The sequence below is a fragment of the Pan paniscus genome, chromosome 11 (genome assembly GCF_029289425.2).
Source record: "Pan paniscus chromosome 11, NHGRI_mPanPan1-v2.0_pri, whole genome shotgun sequence".
Taxonomy (NCBI): Eukaryota; Metazoa; Chordata; class Mammalia; order Primates; family Hominidae; genus Pan; species Pan paniscus.
Window position 1 is genome coordinate 68935372 of NC_073260.2, and position 19901 is coordinate 68955272.

The 19901-nt window shown below is 36.6% G+C and overlaps 1 protein-coding gene across 5 annotated transcripts in view; it reads right to left on the minus strand.

The window, feature by feature from the left end:
- Positions 1 to 19901, minus strand: part of PTAR1 (protein prenyltransferase alpha subunit repeat containing 1) — a 50580-nt gene that overhangs the window by 21030 nt on the left and 9649 nt on the right. For all 5 annotated transcript variants that reach the window (XM_008952883.6, XM_034967606.3, XM_034967607.3 and 2 more), the window contains exons 3-5: positions 11229 to 11295; positions 3592 to 3696; positions 1581 to 1794 (exon numbers count right to left, since the gene is read on the minus strand). In XM_008952883.6, the coding sequence (XP_008951131.1) occupies positions 1581 to 1794; positions 3592 to 3696; positions 11229 to 11295 (386 nt within the window). The remainder of the gene's footprint in view (positions 1 to 1580; positions 1795 to 3591; positions 3697 to 11228; positions 11296 to 19901) is intronic.

Here is a 19901-nt window from a genome sequence, read left to right on the forward strand (position 1 = left end):
ACAACTTGTAATCATGCCTCCCAACTCAATGTATCTTCCTTCCCCCGGCAGCTATTTCCAACGAGCGCATCCTAGATGAAGAACGATTTTTCTGTGCTCCCATTGTATTCTGATGCTTTGTAATTGTTGGTCTACTTTCTCAACTAGATTTTCAATTTGTTGAGAGCAAACACTTTGTTTTACTGCGTATACAGGACAGTCGGTGGGTATGATAGGGTTTTATACTTTTTCATCAATAAATTGCACGGAGTTGATCAAGCAAACTGGTAGCCAATTTTCTATCTCTGGAGAACAGAGAAAGGAACTAAAATCGAGTGAATCTCTCTCTATTAGATGCCCAGTAATTTACATCCATTAACTCAATTAACTCTCACAATAATCCACTGAGGCAGACAGTAGAGTTCCTATTTTATAAATGAAAACAATAAAACCTTGCTTTCCACATATAGGTAGTGGGGCCAAAATCTGAACCTAGGTTGATGTGATTTTGAGCCTTGGTTCTTTCTATTCCATTAGGCGGCCACCCCTCCTGAAACTCAAAGCCATGTAAACTGAATGGGGAAGGCTTCTCTTCCAGAATTATTGGCTTAAAATCCTCTGGAAGTAAAAAGTCTCCCATTTGCCCTGGCCAGGAAACAAAGAGAGAAATGGGAGCATGGGAAGAGGGATGTAGGAAGAAGAGGGTGGTAAGTTAAAATTACATAACACTTCCCCACTTATCTGAAAGCATCACCTGCGGCACTTCAATCTTCAACTTGACCTCTTTTAACTGTCTCAAGCCTGAGAAGCTTTTTAGATGAGCACCCTAGATTCTTATGGCACTGTGACACCATCAGAAAAGAAAAAACTGAGACACCGTAGTATATAAGGAGCAAAAGGGACATGTGGCTCTCATTCTGATGAATAATAAGTGGTACAACTGTAGCTAAGTCTAAGCCATTAAAATTCTCTGGAAATCTCCATCTCCTCATTTCTAAACTGAAAGGATTAGGCTGTGAGAGTTTCCAAACTGGCTCTGCATTCAAATAACCCTGAGTCAGTGGAAAATACTGATCTCTAGATCCACCCTCATTCTGCTTTAGTAGGCTTGGAGTGGAACTTAGGAATCCCCAGGTAATTTATAGGCTCAGCCAATTTTAAAAACACCTGGGTGAGATTGTCTATCCCTGCCCTCCTCTCCCCCTTTTCAGAGGACGAGAGTGTGAAAAGACAGCCAGCTGACTTAGTATATTGTCACATAACCAAACACTACCAAGAAATAGCAATTCCAGTTCTATAAGGCTTAATAATCCCTTCCTGTTTCAGGATAAAGTGAGTTATGCTCAATCTTCCTCAGTTGGTTAAACCTGCCTTGCTTTACCAATGCACTAGCCTTAAGACTGCCAAAAACAGCACTGGTGGGGAATGCAAGCTTTTTATTTAATTACAGGGTTCCTCCAGAGGTAGCAGCTGTTGCGATTCTCTCAAGTTGCCAGACCATCAGTTTCTCTACTCCTTCAAAGCCCTTCTGAGGATGAACTACTACCAGAAGATTTTAAGGGCAGACAGGCAGTCTGCCCAGGAGACAATAATATTCCTACCTTGACATCTAGCTTGGCCAAGTGCTGTAAAACCCAGATGCGATGGGACCAAGCATTATAGTTGCTTGGGTATCTCCCTGCTGCTTCACCACAGACCTCCATCTCTTCTTGTATGAGTCGCTGTGCCCTTTCTGTGGGAATTGTTCCCAAGTTTCCTTTGGTCACAAAGGAAGGCAAGGAGGTTTCCTGAATTAGCTGTTGTAGCACCCATCGCCTGTTAAGGCAGCATGTGGGAAAGAGAACACAGAAAGAACATAAACCAGAGAGAAAAATAACCAGTTTTCATTGTTCCTAATTTAATTTCCATTCAGAGACAATGCAAAATAATACCTGTTTATAAGTCTAGTATTTTGGAGATGGGGAGGGGTTGTTTTGTTGTTTATGATGATACTAATTTAGCAGTATGGATGAAGGGTGGAAAATGGATAAACAGGAAAAAAAAAAAACTTTAAAATCTGTAATACAGAGAATGTCATTACTTCTAAAATGACAATCCCAAAACTCCACTTGGCCAGGAAATGTAAAGGCAATTGGTGTGTGTGTGTGTGGTGGTGGTGAGAGGTCATAAATTAATGGCTGATAAATATTATAAGGAGTCATGATTCACATCTTTAAGTATATATGCATGCCTCACCCTATGTGCATTTGTTTGCAAACAAGAAGCTGCATTCTGATAGCTTTCATTCAGCAAAATTCTGTATTATAGCATAAAATCTGGAAGGTAACAAATATAATTCATTAAACCATTAAGAAGGTGTCAAAATATCCTTATCCACAAATTCTCCCTTTGTCTGTTTAAGATTTGCATTAGCATGTATTTACATAAAAAACACTAAATAGTGTTTCAAGCTACTTAATGTGTTTACTTTGTACCAGTAATTTACTTATATAAAAGCATTTTTTAGACTAAAGATTTCAAACCCAAAGGTACAGGAAATTAAGTAAGAAAACTCACTTTGTCATTTTAAAATAATGGAATTTCTTATTTAACAACAAAATATTGCTTGATAAAAAAAATTAGACAAGCCAAACTGATGGATGCTTATTTAACAGTTCCTTTCCCCTGCCACCATCCCTTTCCAAACCCCCATACACACAGTCATATACCTTTCTGTGGTATACTATCTCAATTTCTGGTGATGAAGAAAATACAACTGACTATGTGGTTTGGAAGAAGCTGACCTGCAATGTTAACTAAAGGCATGATTACCACTAAGACACCTGGAACGGACATAAGATCCTAAAAATGCCCAGGATTTAAGAAAAATTAGAGTGGCTTAATAAACTGAGAATTTCAGAGTGACTTCTTCATTGGTCCTGACTAGCAAGCCCACACCATCCCATTTTGGTCAAATAAGAGTAGTTACACAGGGTCTAAGAGGAAGATGGTTCCAGGTGGCCAGGATTTTGAGAGTCCTAAAGTGCATTCTGGCTATCTGTCCCATGCTTTTAACCTAAAAATGTTCTTTGTATGTATGGATTTTAGCAACTTTAGCTCAGCCTACACAGCATTCGCTTCAGCTGCCCTCAGCTTTCTCTGTAAGTTAATTTTAATAACCACAACCATCACCACCAACATCTTTACCAGGAAAACAACCAAATGCTTTTAAAATCCATGTTGCTCATTACAGTTGAGTATCTATAAATGCAATGCCCACAACTGCTTCAAAGAGTTAATAATAGCTAACATTTATTGAGTATTTAATATGTGCCAGGCACTGTGGGAGTGTTACATGCATTAACTCACGTAAACTTGACTGTTAACTATATGAGATAGGTGTAATTATTATTCTCATTTTACAAATGAGAAAACTGAGGCTTGGTGAGTTAAGTAATTTCCCATGAACACTTAGGTAGCAAGTTATATAGCTCCTAGATTTAAATGTAGGTAACCTGACTTCAGAATTCATGCTCTGGAACCAATAACTAACCTTGCCTCTCACATGTCATGTTTCTTTCTCCAGCCATTCTGAATCCTAAGTAAGAGTACTATGTTGTAAATTAACCACACCTGTGAATCCATGTTTCTGGACTCTTTGGAAACTTGGTTAAGGCGAGTTTTCCCAGATGTAAATCCTTAATCGGATTTAAAGTGCCAGAGAGGATCAGCTCTTTCCTGTAAAAAAAAAAAAAAAAAAAAAAAATTAAACATTACTTTATCCTTATATCCAAAAGTTCTACATGGCTTTTAATATAATCTCATTGTGAAGCGAATGTCTAAGAATTTTAAAACAAAAAAAGAAAGAAAAAAAGCCCAAGCCACTCTGGGATATAAAACGCTCATAAATGTGACATGCAGTAATCAAGAATGTATTCTCATAATCCCAATATAACAAATTAATAAGCAGAAAGAGAAGCTCTTAAATCAACAGATTTTAACTATTTTTAAATCTTAACTATTTGCGTGAGGGTAAATGGGGTTTTCTGGCCTATCTCATTTCCAAAAGTTGTGAGACCTGATAGTCGTACCTATAGGGCCAATCCAATACCAGTCAAAATTGGTCTAGTTTCCTAAATAGGACTTGACATGGTCTATTTCATTACAAAACCACACATACAACAAACACAATATGGTTGAGATGTAAGGGAAAAAAAAAATCATTCATGGAATCACTATTCTAACCAAATTACTATTTTTTATTTTTGAATTTTCCCTTCTACTTTTCCCTATCACACATACATTTTAACATATAATTTTACATCCTGCTCTCATTATATCTTAAGAATTTCCCCATGATTCTATATAATCTTTGTAATGAACATTTTAAATGATCAAATTAGTTTTCATTTAGAAGCTATGCTTTTCCCTTCTTGTTAGACATTTAGGTTGCTTCAAACTTTTTGTTATTTTAAAACAAATCTGGGCAGGGGAAGCTTTGTGCTTATAACTTCTTTCTTTTGTATTCTTACTTTGGATAAGTTTCCAAAAGAGCTATTAACAAGGTAAAATACTTACATGACCCTTGATATACGAGGCCATTCCTTTTTAAAATATTAATATAAGCAGCAGAAGTAATAGCAATGTAATGTTTTGGTTGTTTTTAAAACTGTTCAAGCCCAACCAAAGCTTCAATGCAATCAGTTGTCCCTTGGTATCTTGTGGGGGCTTGGTTCAGGACCTCCCAAGGATACCAAAATCTGCGAATGCTCAAGTCCTTGATATAAAATGTGTTGCCATATAACCTACACACATCCTCCCATATACTTCATATCATCTCTAGGTTACTTATAATACCTAATACAATGTAAATGCTATATAAATAGTTGTTACATTATTCAGGGACTAATGATAGGAAAACAAAGTCTGAACATGTTCGCTACAGAAAGCAATTTTTTCCCCAAATATTTTCTATCTGCGGTTGGTTGAATCCATGGATGCAGAACCTACAGATACAGAGGGCCAACTATATAAAGAATGTCATGCAAGAGCTTTCTATACCTGTTTCTCAGGTAAATACAATTTACATTTAATTTCTCAGGTAAGTTTTTGATAAGTGCTGATATTACACTCTCACTGAATTCTCAATGTATCTATAATTTTATAATAAAATCAGATCATTTGTTATTATTTATCTTAAAATGTCCTTCCTGTGTAGGGCTGATTATTCATTTATTTTAGAGAAGTTTAAGCCAGAGAAAACCAGAATCCAGCTCTTATACCATATCTACTTAGACGGACTTAATTCCTAAATACCACAATACATTTTCTTTCCAACAGTGACATACTATTTATAAAGTTTTATTTGATAAAGAAAACAACTATTTTCCTTTCAATGTTCAGGAAACCAATTTGTCATTATATATATATAATATATATATATAAAATATATTTTTTTCTTGCAACAGCCAATTGCTTTTGCAGTCTTGGATTATTTTTCTTCTGAAATCAGTAACATTTTGTTCATACAGTAAGTCAGGATACCTATAAAGTAAAAGGAGGAAAATATTGCTCTATGTAATTTTAACCACGTTTGAAAGCAATGTTTCTCAAAGTGAACCCTGACTGCAACATCAGCATCATCTGGAACTTATGCGAAATGCAGATCCTCAGGCCTCAGCCCAGAACCAACTGAGTCAGAAACTCAGGTGGGCACAGCAATATGTGTTTTAAAACAAGCTCTTCAGATGATGCCCATTGGCTGGGCACGGTAGCTCACGCCTGTAATCCCAGCACTTTGGGAGGCCGAGGCAGGTGGATCACGAGGTCAAGAGATTGAGACCATCCTGGCCAACATGGTGAAACTTTGTTTCTATTAAAAGTAAAAAAATTAGCTGGGCATGGTGGCACGCACCTGTAGTCCCAGCTACTTGGGAGGCTGAGGCAGGAGAATCGCTTGAACCCAAGAGGCAGAGGTTGCAGTGAGCCAAGATCGCGCCACTGCACTCCAGCCTGGCAATAATGATGCCCATTAAAGTTTAAAAAACAACTACTATAATGAATTTATTGTATTATGCTTAATTTCCATTTCATAAATTTAAGACCTCTTATTATTTATAACTGTCTACCTTTATTCCCATATATATCCATATATAAGGGGAGATAATCAAAATTTTCTTCAAAAAAGAGGCAGTTACCCTACAACTGAGTTTTGACAAAGTTTCTTAAATTATGGGCACTCTCTTTTGCAACCACTGTGGTACAGAATTTTAAAAAAAGAAAAAGAAAAAAATGGGGACTCCGTTAATATCTTTATTTTGAATTAAGCAGCATTTTTGGGAAGACATCTTAGCTTGAAACAACCTCAATCAATGTTAATATATGGACACTGAAAAAGATCACCTGATGGAATCAAGCAAAATTTTAATATCAATGTAATAAACATTGCTAGGGGTAGTAGTGAACATTTGTAGGTGTTGGATATTGCTGAAACAAGTTTTTCAAAAATCACTTTAAGAGGAAATATGATATGTGGTAACATTAACAGCAATCACATAATCTAGTGCTATATATATATTTTTAGATGGGGTCTCACTGTCTTGTCCAGGCTGGAGTACAGTGGCACAATCTTGGCTCACTGAAATCTCTGCCTCCTGGGCTCAAGTGATCCTCCTGTCTCAGCCTCCCAAGCAGCTGGGACCACAGGCACACACAACCACGTCTAGCTAATTTTTTGTATTTTTGGTGGAGACAGGGTCTCACCATGTTGCCCAGGCTGGTCTCAAACTTCTGAGCTCAAGCAATCCACCCATCTCGGCCTCCCAAAGTGCTGGGATTACAGGTGTGAGCCACCATACCTGGCCTTAGAGCTACATTAAAAAAAAATCAACTGCTCTAATGTATTCAAATAAGAATCTGACTGGAGATACAATTTCCACTCACAAACAGATTCAAAAAGTGCTGTAGCTCAAACAACTTAGATATACTATGATGGGCTCTGGAAAACTGTGCTACAGAACGAAAAACAACTAGGTCTTGTGATGACAAAGTCACTGATGTCAATGAGGCATGTAAGGTGTTTGAATAAAACTGACTACTTTTTTTCTTTTCTCAATCTTTACTCTGTCTGAAATGACAATAATAATGGCCATCCTCATTAAAAACTACCATGTATTGAACACTTCCTCTGAGTCAAGAACCGTGTAAAGTGATTTACATATGTTAAGTAATTTCTCACAACAATCCTGTAAGGTAAATATCATCATTGAGCCATATGAAATTGCTGATACTCAAATCTTTTTTTAAAAATAAACTTTTTATTTTACAATAGTTCAGGTTCGTAGACAAGTTGTAAGGATAATACAAAGAATTCCCATATGCCCTGTGCCTAGTTTCTCTGCTATTAACATCTTACATTACCATGGTACCTTTGTCAAAATTTATGCAACAGTATTGATATTGATACATTTTTATTAAAAGTCCATACTTTATTTAGAATTCCTTAGTTTCTACCAAATGTCCTTTTCCTCTTCTAAAGTTCCCTCCAGGATCCCTTATATTTGGTAGTTATGTCTCCTTATGCTCCTCTTGGCTACTCAAATTTACCTTGCTTTTGATGACTTTGACAGTTTTGAGAATATGGGTCAGGTATTTTGTATAATGTTTTTCTCATCATTAAACTGGAGTTACAGATTCTGGAGAGGAAGACCAAAGAGGTAAAGTGACATTTTCACTGCATCATATCAGAGGCATGTGCTATCAACATGACTTAGCATTGTTGATATCAATCTGGATTACCTGGCTGAGTTCAGGTTTCTTCACTACTTTTTGCAAGAAAGTCACTGATTTTTTTATTTGGTGCACAGCTCAACCTTAAGAAATACAGAGTTATGCTCTACCTTGTAGAGGGGGATTATCTAGATAAATTAACAGAACATTTGTCTATTGTCTCTTATTTATATATTCATTCATTCATTTCAGTGGGCTGATGGATAGGGGTATAATCCAATACTATGTTATTTATTTTGTTGCTCAAATCATTCCAGCTATGGCCACTGGAAGCTCTTTCAGTTGCTCCCCATGTCCCTTTTTCATATCCCACCATATATTTTTGAATACTTCCTTACTTTCTGGCTCTATAAGATGCTCCAAGCTCATCTTGTATACTTCCTGCTCTGGTCCTAGAATCAGCCATTTCTAACATCATTAAAGAATGGTATTAGAAACCACAATGTGGGTGCTAGAATTAAATTGTTTTTTATCTATATAAAAAAAAATTTCCCTAATACCTCAATTTTTTTTTTTTTTTTGAGACGGAGTCTTGCTCTGTCACCAGGCTGGAGTGCAGTGGCACGCTCTTGGCTCACTGCAACCTCCGCCTCCCAGGTTCAAGCGATTCCCCTTCCTCAGCCTCCAGAGTGGCTGGGACTACACGTGTGCACTGACACGCATGGCTAATTTTTTGTATTTTAGTAGAGATGGGGTTTCACCATATTGGCCAGGATGGTCTTGATCTCCTGACCTCGTGATCCACCCACCTCGGCCTCCCAAAGTGCTGGGATTACAGGCGTGAGCCACCATGCCCGGCCAAATACCTCAATTTTACAGATGAAGAAACTGAATCCTGGAGAAGGTCAGTAACTTGCTCAGGTTTCTTAGCTCAAAATGTCAGAACCAAACATCAAATCTGCACAAAATAAAGTTACCAATTTAAATCAATAGGCTATGAGTTCAGAACATGAATCACTGGAGTTTGGCATCAACTATTCTAGTTGCTCAACGGTGTTTTGCTTACTCTAAGTACATAGACTGATGAAGAAAATAGGACATTATTACTAAGTCAACCTCTTTCATCAGGTAATTCACAAATTTCCAAAGCAAAAAAAAAAAAAAGCAGTTTTCTTTAAACACAGCTGAAATTCTAAATTATGTGTATCACTCACTGTAATTACAGGAGATCAGTTCAAAAACTTATTTTTGCCTCTATTTCTTTCCCCTAAGACTGCAATACCCACAAATTGAACTAGACGTCTATTGCATTATTCTTTAGCAGTTTGAAAAATGCATTCAAAAATCACTCAATGCCTTCCAGGGTTAGTACAGAAGAGATCCACTAACAATTAAAAATAAAGTTCTGTGTATTTGATATGCAATAGAGACCTTATACGGTTAGAGTTGACTTTGAAGTTGGTAGTTTGTTGCTCAAAATGTACCTATGATTTGATGTCTTTCTATGTCAATCAATCTTACTGATATGAATTAAAATTTACTAGAACACATATCCACAAAGGATTTTTTAAAAATCAAGATTCCCTTTCTACTCATCTAGCACAAAACCTTACTAAACATCTAACTAGAACAATTTTCAAGATTAACTGTCATAAACACCCCTCAAGTTAGATTTATGGAGCAACTTCCCTTCATAAGACCAACCAGACATATTTTTTTAAAAGTTTAATAGAATCATAAAAAAAATTCACCTAATTCAAATGTTTTATTTCATAGATAAAAAAATCAAAACTCTTGATAATTAAAAGTTATACTCAAAGTCAGCCACTAGTTAACTTATGAAACAGGACTAAGTTCCATGAATCTTAAGGCCAGAATTTTTTCTCCTATGCTCAACTGGTTTATAGGATATACAATGAATAACATGTGTGTATACATATATGTATATAGGTGTGTGTGTGTATGTATGTAGGTAGGTATATACACTATGCTAGTGAGATAATTTTTTGTTGAAGCATTTTTGAATTCCTCTCTATTGGTGAGGATGATGAAACAGGACTAAGTTCCATGAATCTTAAGCCTAGGTTTTTTTCTCCTATGCTCAACGGGCTTATAGAATATACAATGAATAACACGTGTGTATACACATATGTATACAGGTGTGTGTGTGTGTATGTACCTATCTATGCATATATGCTAGGCTAGTGAGAATTTTTTTGTTGAAGGACTTTTGAATTCCTCTCTATAGGTGAGGAATACAAGAACATGAAGAAAAATGGCATTCCTACTTCCCTATTACTCTGATTTCTTTTTCACTGAATTTGATTTCCGTGCCCAATTTGCAAACTGCATATCTATTATGTACAGGCACTAGAGTTAGATGCTAAGGAAACAAAGGGGGAAAAAAAAAAAAAAAAAAAAAGACATGGTCCCTACCCTTAAAAAAGCTCTGAATTTTAAGTTCATGGTACCTTCCTAAAAGTCTCCTTTGCTGATTCTTCCTCATCTTGCAAATGCTAGAACAGTGCTGTCCAATAGAAATATAATGTGAGTCACAAATACGAGTCATATATGATTTAAAATGTTCTAACAGCTATATTAAACACAAGTATAAATATATTTAATTCAATATATCCAAAATATAATAATTTCAGCAAGTAATATAAAAATTATTAATGAGATATTTCCATTTTTTGCTAGGTAGTCTTCAAAATATGATGTGCAGTTTATCACTTCAGACACATCTCAGTTGAGACTAATCACATTTCAAGGGCTCAATAGCCACATGTGGCTAATGGCTACTGTACTGGATTGTGCAACCCTAGAAAATAGAATGTCTCAGGGCTCAGTCTTTGAACTGGTTCTTGTCTCTAGCTATGCCAACTCTTTTGGGGATCTTAAAACAGTTTCATGGCTTTAAAACCATCTATATGTTAGTAATTCCCAAGTTTACATCTGGCCCAGACCTTTTTCCTGAACTTTAAATTAATATACAACTACTTGGACACAAATCTAACATGTCCCAATCTGAACTCTTGGCCTATAACAAGCACCCCCTACCTAAATCTGTTTCTCTTCCAGACACTGCCATTTCAGTAAATGGCAATTCCATCCTTTCAGTTGCTCAGGGAAAATGCCAGAGGCAAGCATGACTCCCTCTTTCTTATCCCATACACTTTCCACTACACTGCAGTGCTTCTCAAATACCAATGATATAATGTTATATGCCTTATAAGCCAACCAGTTACGCCCATTGCCCATTACTCTCCCACCCCAAAAAATGAAAGAAAATAAAAGCATGTATCAAACAGTATACTGTAACTCAACATGACAATTTATATTTCAGGCAAGAAAGTTTATGAAGACACCACACAAAAAGGGGCAAAATGCTTATTTAGAATTGTCACAGGTATAAAGAATAGGGAGAAGAAATAAGTGTAAAATGGTTTATATTTCGTTTTCAAAAGCTAACAACTTATGGGGCTTATATGTCTTCAGAAATTTGGACAAACTTTATCACATCACTAATGAAAATGACATACCTCACGTTCCATGCAGTGGTAAAGTCTGGGTTTAGAAGCAGCAGGGTACATGTGACATCTATCAATTCTAAAATAAAGAGAAGTCATATTAAAAACAAATAGTCCTACCTTTTAAAGCTTGGCTTCTCATTCTTTTAAGGTTCTCTTTCTCTCTATCACATTATACTAATATATCTCTCATGTCATACTAACTTTAATGATAAATTCCCTCTTCTAAGCTGTCAAGGATATGAAGATTACTCTCAAGACCCTCTCCTGGTAAGTGTAACTCTCTTAAAAGATGACACAAACAATTTTACGATATGCCTATAAGGAATAATCTAATTAACCTCTTCCTTTTGGGTGCTTTTTGGTACTAATTTAATATTTACCGAGGAAAGAAACAAAATTTCTATGCCACTATTCATTAAACTTCACAAATATCTCAAGTATTGACTGTGTGTGCGAATTTTCAAAAGGAAAAAAATATCACTCAGAATCCAACCCACTTAACATAATTCATTTACATTCTCCTGCAAAAATTATCCTTTCTTGCACATATTTTTACATAGGTATAGCAATGATAAAGGTACAACTTTGTTCTATATTTTTCACTAAGTATTATTTCATATGCATCCTCCTATATTGCTAGAGTATGTATTTTTAACAGTTGCATAACAATCCCTTAGTCCTATATACCATCAATTACCTTACTCTTTAGGCTGTTTCCTGTTTGTTTTTAACGTTATAGGTAATACTACTATAAACATTTTTAAAAACTTTTTGTCTTGTAGGCTATTTTCTTGGGCTATATTTCCTGAAGCAGAACTACTATGTCAAAACAACTTAAAAATCAGTATGACTCCTACTAAGCATTTCCAGATTGTCTTTAAAATAGACTGTATCTATTTATACTGGCAAAAGGAACATGAGTGTACTTATGTCCCTTTAACTGACCTATATATATTTTTTAAAATGAATGTGACAGATAAAAAATTACAATTCATTTGTTTTAATTTACATTTGTTAATAGAAACATTTTCATTGTTTACTACATATAGTTCATCTTATGAACCGGCTATTCACATCCATTAGTTATTTATATTTATGACAGAATTCCTATACATTCAAATAAGCACCATAAGCCTCTATTTGAAAGAACAAAATTAGCAAAGTTTAGACATATTGTCTTTGTCTTACTAAAACTGAAAAGAATTTTAGGATTAAGGTTATCTATCTAGGGGCACAGTGCTATATTAAGGCAACCCTACCAAGCTCTTATTAAATGTCATGTAATAAAACAATACAAATAATTATTACCATTTATTTAGCATTACTGTGTATGAGGCATGGCAGTAAGCACTTTATTTTATATTATTTCACTAAATTCTCATAATCACAATCCAAAATATTCTTATCCCACTTTTCAGATAGGGAAACTGAAATTCTGCAATTTAAGCAATTTGCCCGTAGTCACCCAATTAGCATGTGGCAAAGTCAACATCAAAATTGTTTCCAACAAGTCAATTATGCTGCAAACAAAATGTCTGCCTACAATAATTGGGACATTTTCAGTGTTTAAGTAAAATATAAACTTTTTAATATCTAAGAGCAAATACACATAAACACAACCAATAGTCATTTAAAAATATTCTAGTTAACAATAAAATCAATTATTTTATTCTATCTTAATAGGAGATTAACATTTATTTGGGGCCCATGATTTCATTACTAGTGAGCATATTGGAATATTCAATTCAAATGAGCAACAAACAGTAGGATCAGTACACATTTATTTTGACCTCCAAGTCATTACATACATTACAACACAATATGCCTATGAAGAATAATTAACCTCTTCATTTTTTTACTTTTAGTAGTTTTTGGCACTAACTTAATGTTTATCAAGAAAAATAGATATAATATTCTATGTCACTATTCATTTAATTCCACAAATATTCCAAGTATTGACTATGGACAAAGATTAAAGTAGGCCCTTAGGACTGAGTGATTGAACGTAATGATAAACAAGACCTAATTCTGCCTCTAGGTTATCTTCAAGTTAGAGAGACTATATAAACAAATAATTATATAAGGCAAAATAATTATGAAGTAGAAACATAAACCACATTTTGGGGCCCACCAAAGAAGCTGCAATTAATTCTTAGTGGAATTATACATGGAAGACTGTAAATAAATAAAGTGGTCACGGCACCACCTTACCATACTGGAAAAAGTATGAGCAAAGATAAAAATGCATGGAACTTCACACATAGTCTGCTCTCTAAGAGATTATGGATACCACAGCATGACTACAACACAAGGTACTGGTAAAATGTACCAGGAAATGAAACCTTCTGAAACCTGGTCTCAATCTCCTGATCAGCTTGGCCTTCCATTACTTTCCTTTACATGTTACATTCCACCTGAGTCAAACTCCACTGTCCTATGAACACACGTCCTACCCGCCTACCTTCTTTTCTCGGAACATAATTCAGATTTACCTGCTTGCTATTCTTTCTGGCTCATGTCTTCCTGTCTCCTAACATTTAACAAAAAAAAAGTTTAAAGGCTTTCCTAACCTACCTAGTTGGAAAAAAATCTTTCATCTCTGCTTTTTTTTTTTTTTTCTTTGAGACGGAGGCTCACTTTGTAGTACAAGTTGGAGTGCAGTGGTACAATCTTGGCTCACTGCAACCTCTGCCTCCTAGGCTCAAGCGATTCTCATGCCTCAGCCTCCCCAGTAGCTGGGACTACAGGCACGTGCTACCATGCCCAGATAATTTTTTGTATTTTAGTAGAGACGGTGTTTCACCATGTTGCCCAGGGTGGTCTTGAACTCCCGAGCTCAGGTGATCCACCCGCCTCAGTCTCCCAAAGTGCTGGCATTACAGGTGTGAGCCACTGCACCTGGCCTCATCTGTTTTATGCGTATCTTACTTTTGTTACTTACATAAATATTATCCTCTTAACTGGACCACAAATTTTTTGCACGCAGGTCCTCCCTAATACATGTTCAAATTATTCATTCACTCAACAAATTTTGTAAGCATCTACAATAAGCCAGGTACTGAGCTGGCTGAAGATGAGTAAGCACAGTCCCTGGCCAAAAGCAGCTCCATGTCTGACCACAGCACAGAGGAGTGGTAAGAGGATAGGCCTTCCTTAAAGCCATACTACCTGGGTTTGAATCCCAGCTTCTCCACTTACTACCTACATAACCTAACCTCTTGGAACCTCAGTGAAACAAGGACTCACTCAGTGAAACCTCAGTGAAACATCAACCTCATGGTGTTGTGAGCAATGAAATTCATTCCATTTCTCCACAGCTTTTTGACACACAGTGAGTACAATTAAACGCCATCACTGACTGACAAAGAAATGAGTATTTTCAACATAAGTAAGGAAGTCTGGAATAATGAGGAGGTTGTTCCCTTAGTAAAACTGTCTAAATTTCCAAACTTGTAAAATACGCAGCAATAACAAAAAACCCCTTTGTAGTCAAGTAGTTACATGGAAAGGTTTGTAAATGATGGGAAGGCCTCTGGAATTTCTTTTGACATCTACAATTTTCTAAAAAGTGATTATTCTACCTAGGTAAATTAGCATAGTCCCTTGGAATCTCCCTTTCTACATTAAAGAAAATGTGTCTGACCAATGGTAGCTGCTATTTGTTTGTACTTCTAACACAATTTCCTTCCTCCCTCCAACACAAGTGAAGACAAGAAGTCCATCCTCCATGAGAGACTTCTGTACAGCAGCACAAGGCAAAAACTAACACAGCAAGTACTTAAGTCCCCGCTTTTCATTTTATGGTTATGTGAAGATACAGGAAGACTTATCAAAGTAACACTTCCTCTACTGGCAGGTCTCTCCCTAAGAGAGCAACAGCAGCTACTGGGTTCAGACAGAGCCCAGCTCCATCACTTACTGGGAATTCTTGGGCAAATAACTTAATCTCTCTAGGCCTTAATGTCCTTCTCATATGTAAGATGGAGCTATCATGGGGATATTAGATGATTAAATCCTTGAAGTGTTAGTACAGTCTCTGACATACAGTAAGGACTGAATGGTAATTCCTGTTACAAAGCCTGTATTTTCTAGTCCAGTTCCACAAATGATATTGGGACTGGATGCCTCCAGAGGGAGCAAAAGATCCTCCTAAGCTGGCTAAGCAGTGACTGCTGAGCAGAGGGATACTTTTTGACTTTTAAGAATCTTAGAATTTAAAACATCAACAGCCTTGACCACCATCGGTGGTACCTAGTAACATATACAACCATAGGCCCTTCTCTTCTCCTCTTTCACAAACTGCTAAAACTTCCTCATTCAGGACTCAGGCTCAGACAAAACTTCCTTCAGTAAATATTCCAGTCTGATGTAAAAAGGTAGGGGTAAAGTGCAATGACAGAAATGAGAAAGGACTAGGAGAAGAAACTAGATTAGAAGTATCAGACATAATTAAAGAATCTGATCCTCACAACAACCCTCTGAGGTCTTGATTAGTATTTCCTTCTTTTGGTGTGGAAATACGAAGAAAGAGGTTAAGTAATTTGCTAAGTCATTGCTAAGTGACTTCAGTGTGCTGACGAGTTCAGTTTAAATCCAGGTCTGCTGTCCTGCAAAGCAGATGCTCTTTCACTCTACCACACTACAGGCAATAACTTTGCCTTCTGCAGGTCAGGACTGAACCAAAGACCTGAAAAAGAACATGTATAATCAACGGTTGTAACTATTTGACTCTCTCAATTTCATCAACGATACGCCATTTCCTCTGCAGTTTCACCCAAAAGACATGAGCTACTGAAATCTCCACAGTCTCTTGAAATTAAACAGGTCTCTCTCCAAACAACAGAACATATACCAGCAAATAAATGTTCCTTTGTTACACACACTACAATATATGACTAACCCATCATCACGCCACAGGGAGAAAAAGAATCAGGGCACATTATACATAGAAAAGTAGCTAAATTTCAGCCATAACAAGGAGAAGATAAAAGGATGCTACAGAAGTTGGAGAAAAATCAATATGCTTTTCTTGCTGCACTGCATTCTAGAAATGGCCCAAGGCCAGTAGTCACCTGGTAATGGTCACTGGATTTGACAACTGTCTCTAACAGAGAAAGGTTTTCATGCATCTAGAAATAAATTCAAGGCCAACTTAAATCAGTAATTCTTTTCCTCCAAAATACATTCAGGTTACCACAAGAAGTGAAGCTTGAGTTAAAGCTATATGGTAAACACCAGAGAGGCCTTGTTTATTATAGTACACAGTCACAGAATCAATAGCTAGACTAAGCTAAAAACTCTTGCTTACAAACTCTTGTTACTCGTTTGACAAATGTCTGTTGAACATGTAAAGGTTCTGAGTAAATAAAAATGATCCACAATCCCTTTTCCTAATAAACTCACATTCCAGCCAGGAAAAAGGTTGTTTAAATAATCAGCTAAAATACAGTGTGACAAGTGATACTATTATGCAAGCCATCTGAGTAAAGGGCTCCCATAAAAGAGCAGGGAATAATTATTGCTTCCTGAAGCAGTCAAAAAGGCTTCACAGTGTTAAGTGTGTGTATGTGTATGCACGTGCATGTGCTGGCAACCACACTGATAATGCCAACATTAAGACATGAGCCTGGCCTCAGCAAAGGCATGGAAGTAAGGCAGTAGTACACACAGAGTCAAAGAATGGAAGAATGCTGCTTGTGGCTGTAATGAACATATGTATCAAATAGCTGCTAACATAAATGTTTCTAGGGTTCAAATGAACCTCAAAAAAGTAGCAAAGGAAATTTGACAAGAAGTGTCAACTAACACTCTGCCGCAGTGTCTCAAGAGCTTGAAAAGGCTGTGATAAACTGGAACAGACATGCCCAGTTATGAAGAGTAGAGGCTGTATGTCCCAGCCAACTGTTGCCAGGTAGAAAGTTGTATACTCAACCAAGCCTTATGATTTTTCAAGTGAAGACAGAAATCAGATTTATCCAACTACTAAAAAGCAATTTTTAAGACATTATACAAGCCACACCAAAATGTATCTAGATTAGCTTCAGCCTGTGTGCTAAGAATCTGCAACCTCTGATGCTGAATATAAACTGGAGGAAAAACTGGGGACAGACTGTGAAGGCCCTTGAATACCATGCTAAGGAGTTTCAACTCTACGTTGACCCTGTGGGTATCATGAAATAAGATGAGCATACAATGTATTTCAGAAAAGCATGGTCAAACTGTTTTTAAGAAATGCTGTTCAAGCGTGTCTGAAATGACTGGCTACTGGCATAATGGACATGGGTCACAAAAGAGCCTGGAAAAGGGGTAGACCGGTTATGAGGTAATAACATTTGTCTGGATGAGAAATAATGAAGGCCTGGTCAACCAAAGAAATGGAGAGCAGAAGACAGCTTTTAAAGAGAGAGCTCAGATATAGACTAAGTGGGGGCTGTGAAAAAGAGAGAGGAGCAAGAAAAGATGGCAGGAGGGCACTCCTGAAGAGTTGCACCAGAGAGCTCTGTCCAGAAAGAACTCCAATGCTGTGGTCTTCCCTCCTGCTTCTTATATCTGTTATGGATTTCTCAAACATCAGAATTACAGAATCAGTCCTCTCCCAAACCGAATGTATTACTATCACAGACTTAAAAAAAAAAAAATCAATCTCTAACTAACTAACTAAACAGGGATAATTCCTAAACATCTAAGGAATTCAGCAGGTTAATGAAAACAAGAATTCAGTTTGGTTAGGAAGAAAAAATCTATCCCAGGAGTAAAGGTCACCTTCAGTTACAGAATACATTTTTAGGTGGATGCCTAGGATTCTTGCATGATCGATCACACAGACAGACATTCAGAAACTGTCACTTAAATTGTCATCTTTCTTCACTTGGGTCTTCTTATAAATACATATTCTCTATAACAAATAATTTTAAAGGTGTAGCATTTTCATGAAATAACTGCTTTTTCCTAACATTTTTGACATGTTTTTCTTAGCAGGATTCACCTCTGTGCTCTAATTACTTCAGTTCGTAAGTATGGCAGAATACTCTTTTATTTTCAGATATCTTTTTCTGTCAAACCCAAAATTCACTTTCTTATATTTACTGATAATACAATATATAACCTGAGTAGTATGTGACACCATACTAAATTATGCTATCCACCCCCCTCAAAATAGTCAAATTAAAAACTGCTTCCATGGGGATGTAGGTTAGGATCAAATCAAAAGCTGCTTTTGTACACATGCACGGTTGCAGCTGAATTCAAAGTTTAGATGCCAGCTATTCATGTGAGTGAGCTTAACCATTTAATATTCTGCAAGGTTCCTTATGAGCCTATTAAAACTAAAACTATGTGGTAAGAAGACACAGCAAAGCCTGCAATAGTGTCCAGAAGGACAAAAACAGAGAAATGGAGAGGACTTGGAAGACCACAGAAAGAGGGTAGGTTGAGCTAACATACATAAATGGGCAACTATAGCCTCTCACTTTTTAAAATTCAGTTTCTTTTCTATAAGATAATCATTCTATCCCCTAACTAAAGTTAGTTATACATTGGTTCGATTATGCATTTCTGTGCACCAGAATATAAACAATACAGCTTTGTTTGGCAAAAAATAACTTGATGGAGTCATATGGTGTTACTTTTTACCTCAGTGTTACTGAAAACTACAGCACGGTGATGGAATGCAGAATTAAAGAGGGTCTAACAACAGATAAACTTGCTTACCTTTAAGTTTATCCCTAAACCCATGCCTTAAAGTGTATGCCATAAATTTGGGCTATGGCTAAACTTAGGCACAGCCTTCTAATAAGAAAATATATAACAAAGGACTGAGTGAAACAGTCACACAGAAAATAGAAAACACTGCTCATTAAACCTTCAGAGTCCCTTTCTATGGTATAAAAAGGGAAAAGTGTTATTAACCAATTAATGACAGTATGTTACAGATAGTGCTGACAGAAATTCAAGGAAATCAGTATGTCATACATTAGACAACACTCTTCTCTACATCTCTCGCCCCCAAAGAGATTATCACTCAACTGTAAGCTTCCTGAATAAAGGGACCATGTATTTATTCATCTTTTTATCCCCCACAGTACTCAGGACAGCATCTGGTATGAGTAGACCCTTGGTAATGGCTACCAAACTGGCAACTAAAATTCTCTAGGAAACAAAGTTCTTATTCAAAATCAGCCTCCAGGCATATTGAGCGCTTTTGAAGGTACTGCCGTACATGGGAAGGGGAAGAAGCTTTACAAAAACAGTAAAGGACATGGTCTTAAATTAGTCTTCTCCCAAAAAGTGAGACCTGAGGTGGGCATACAATGATAAACAGAATTTGTGCACATGGAGGCTTAATATGGCAGAACACCAAGAAAAGAGACCAGATGGAATGATTAGGGATTGTCTGATGCAGTAAAAAAAAAAAACTGTCTGAGAGAAATGGAAGAAGTGAATGCCGGATAGTTTTGTTTTGCTCATTTCAGCACAGGAACAGGATACAAACGGCCAGAGCTCAACTGGAACTTGCAGTGGAATGGCACATCCATAAATCACTGGGCTGGTTCATAATATCACTACCACTATCATGCCTACATTATCTCATTTGGACTACTATGAAAATGAGTTTTGCTGCCTATAAAAATACTAAAGGATTAGAAACCAGAGACTGAGCCTATAGGGACTAGAGTCTTCTTC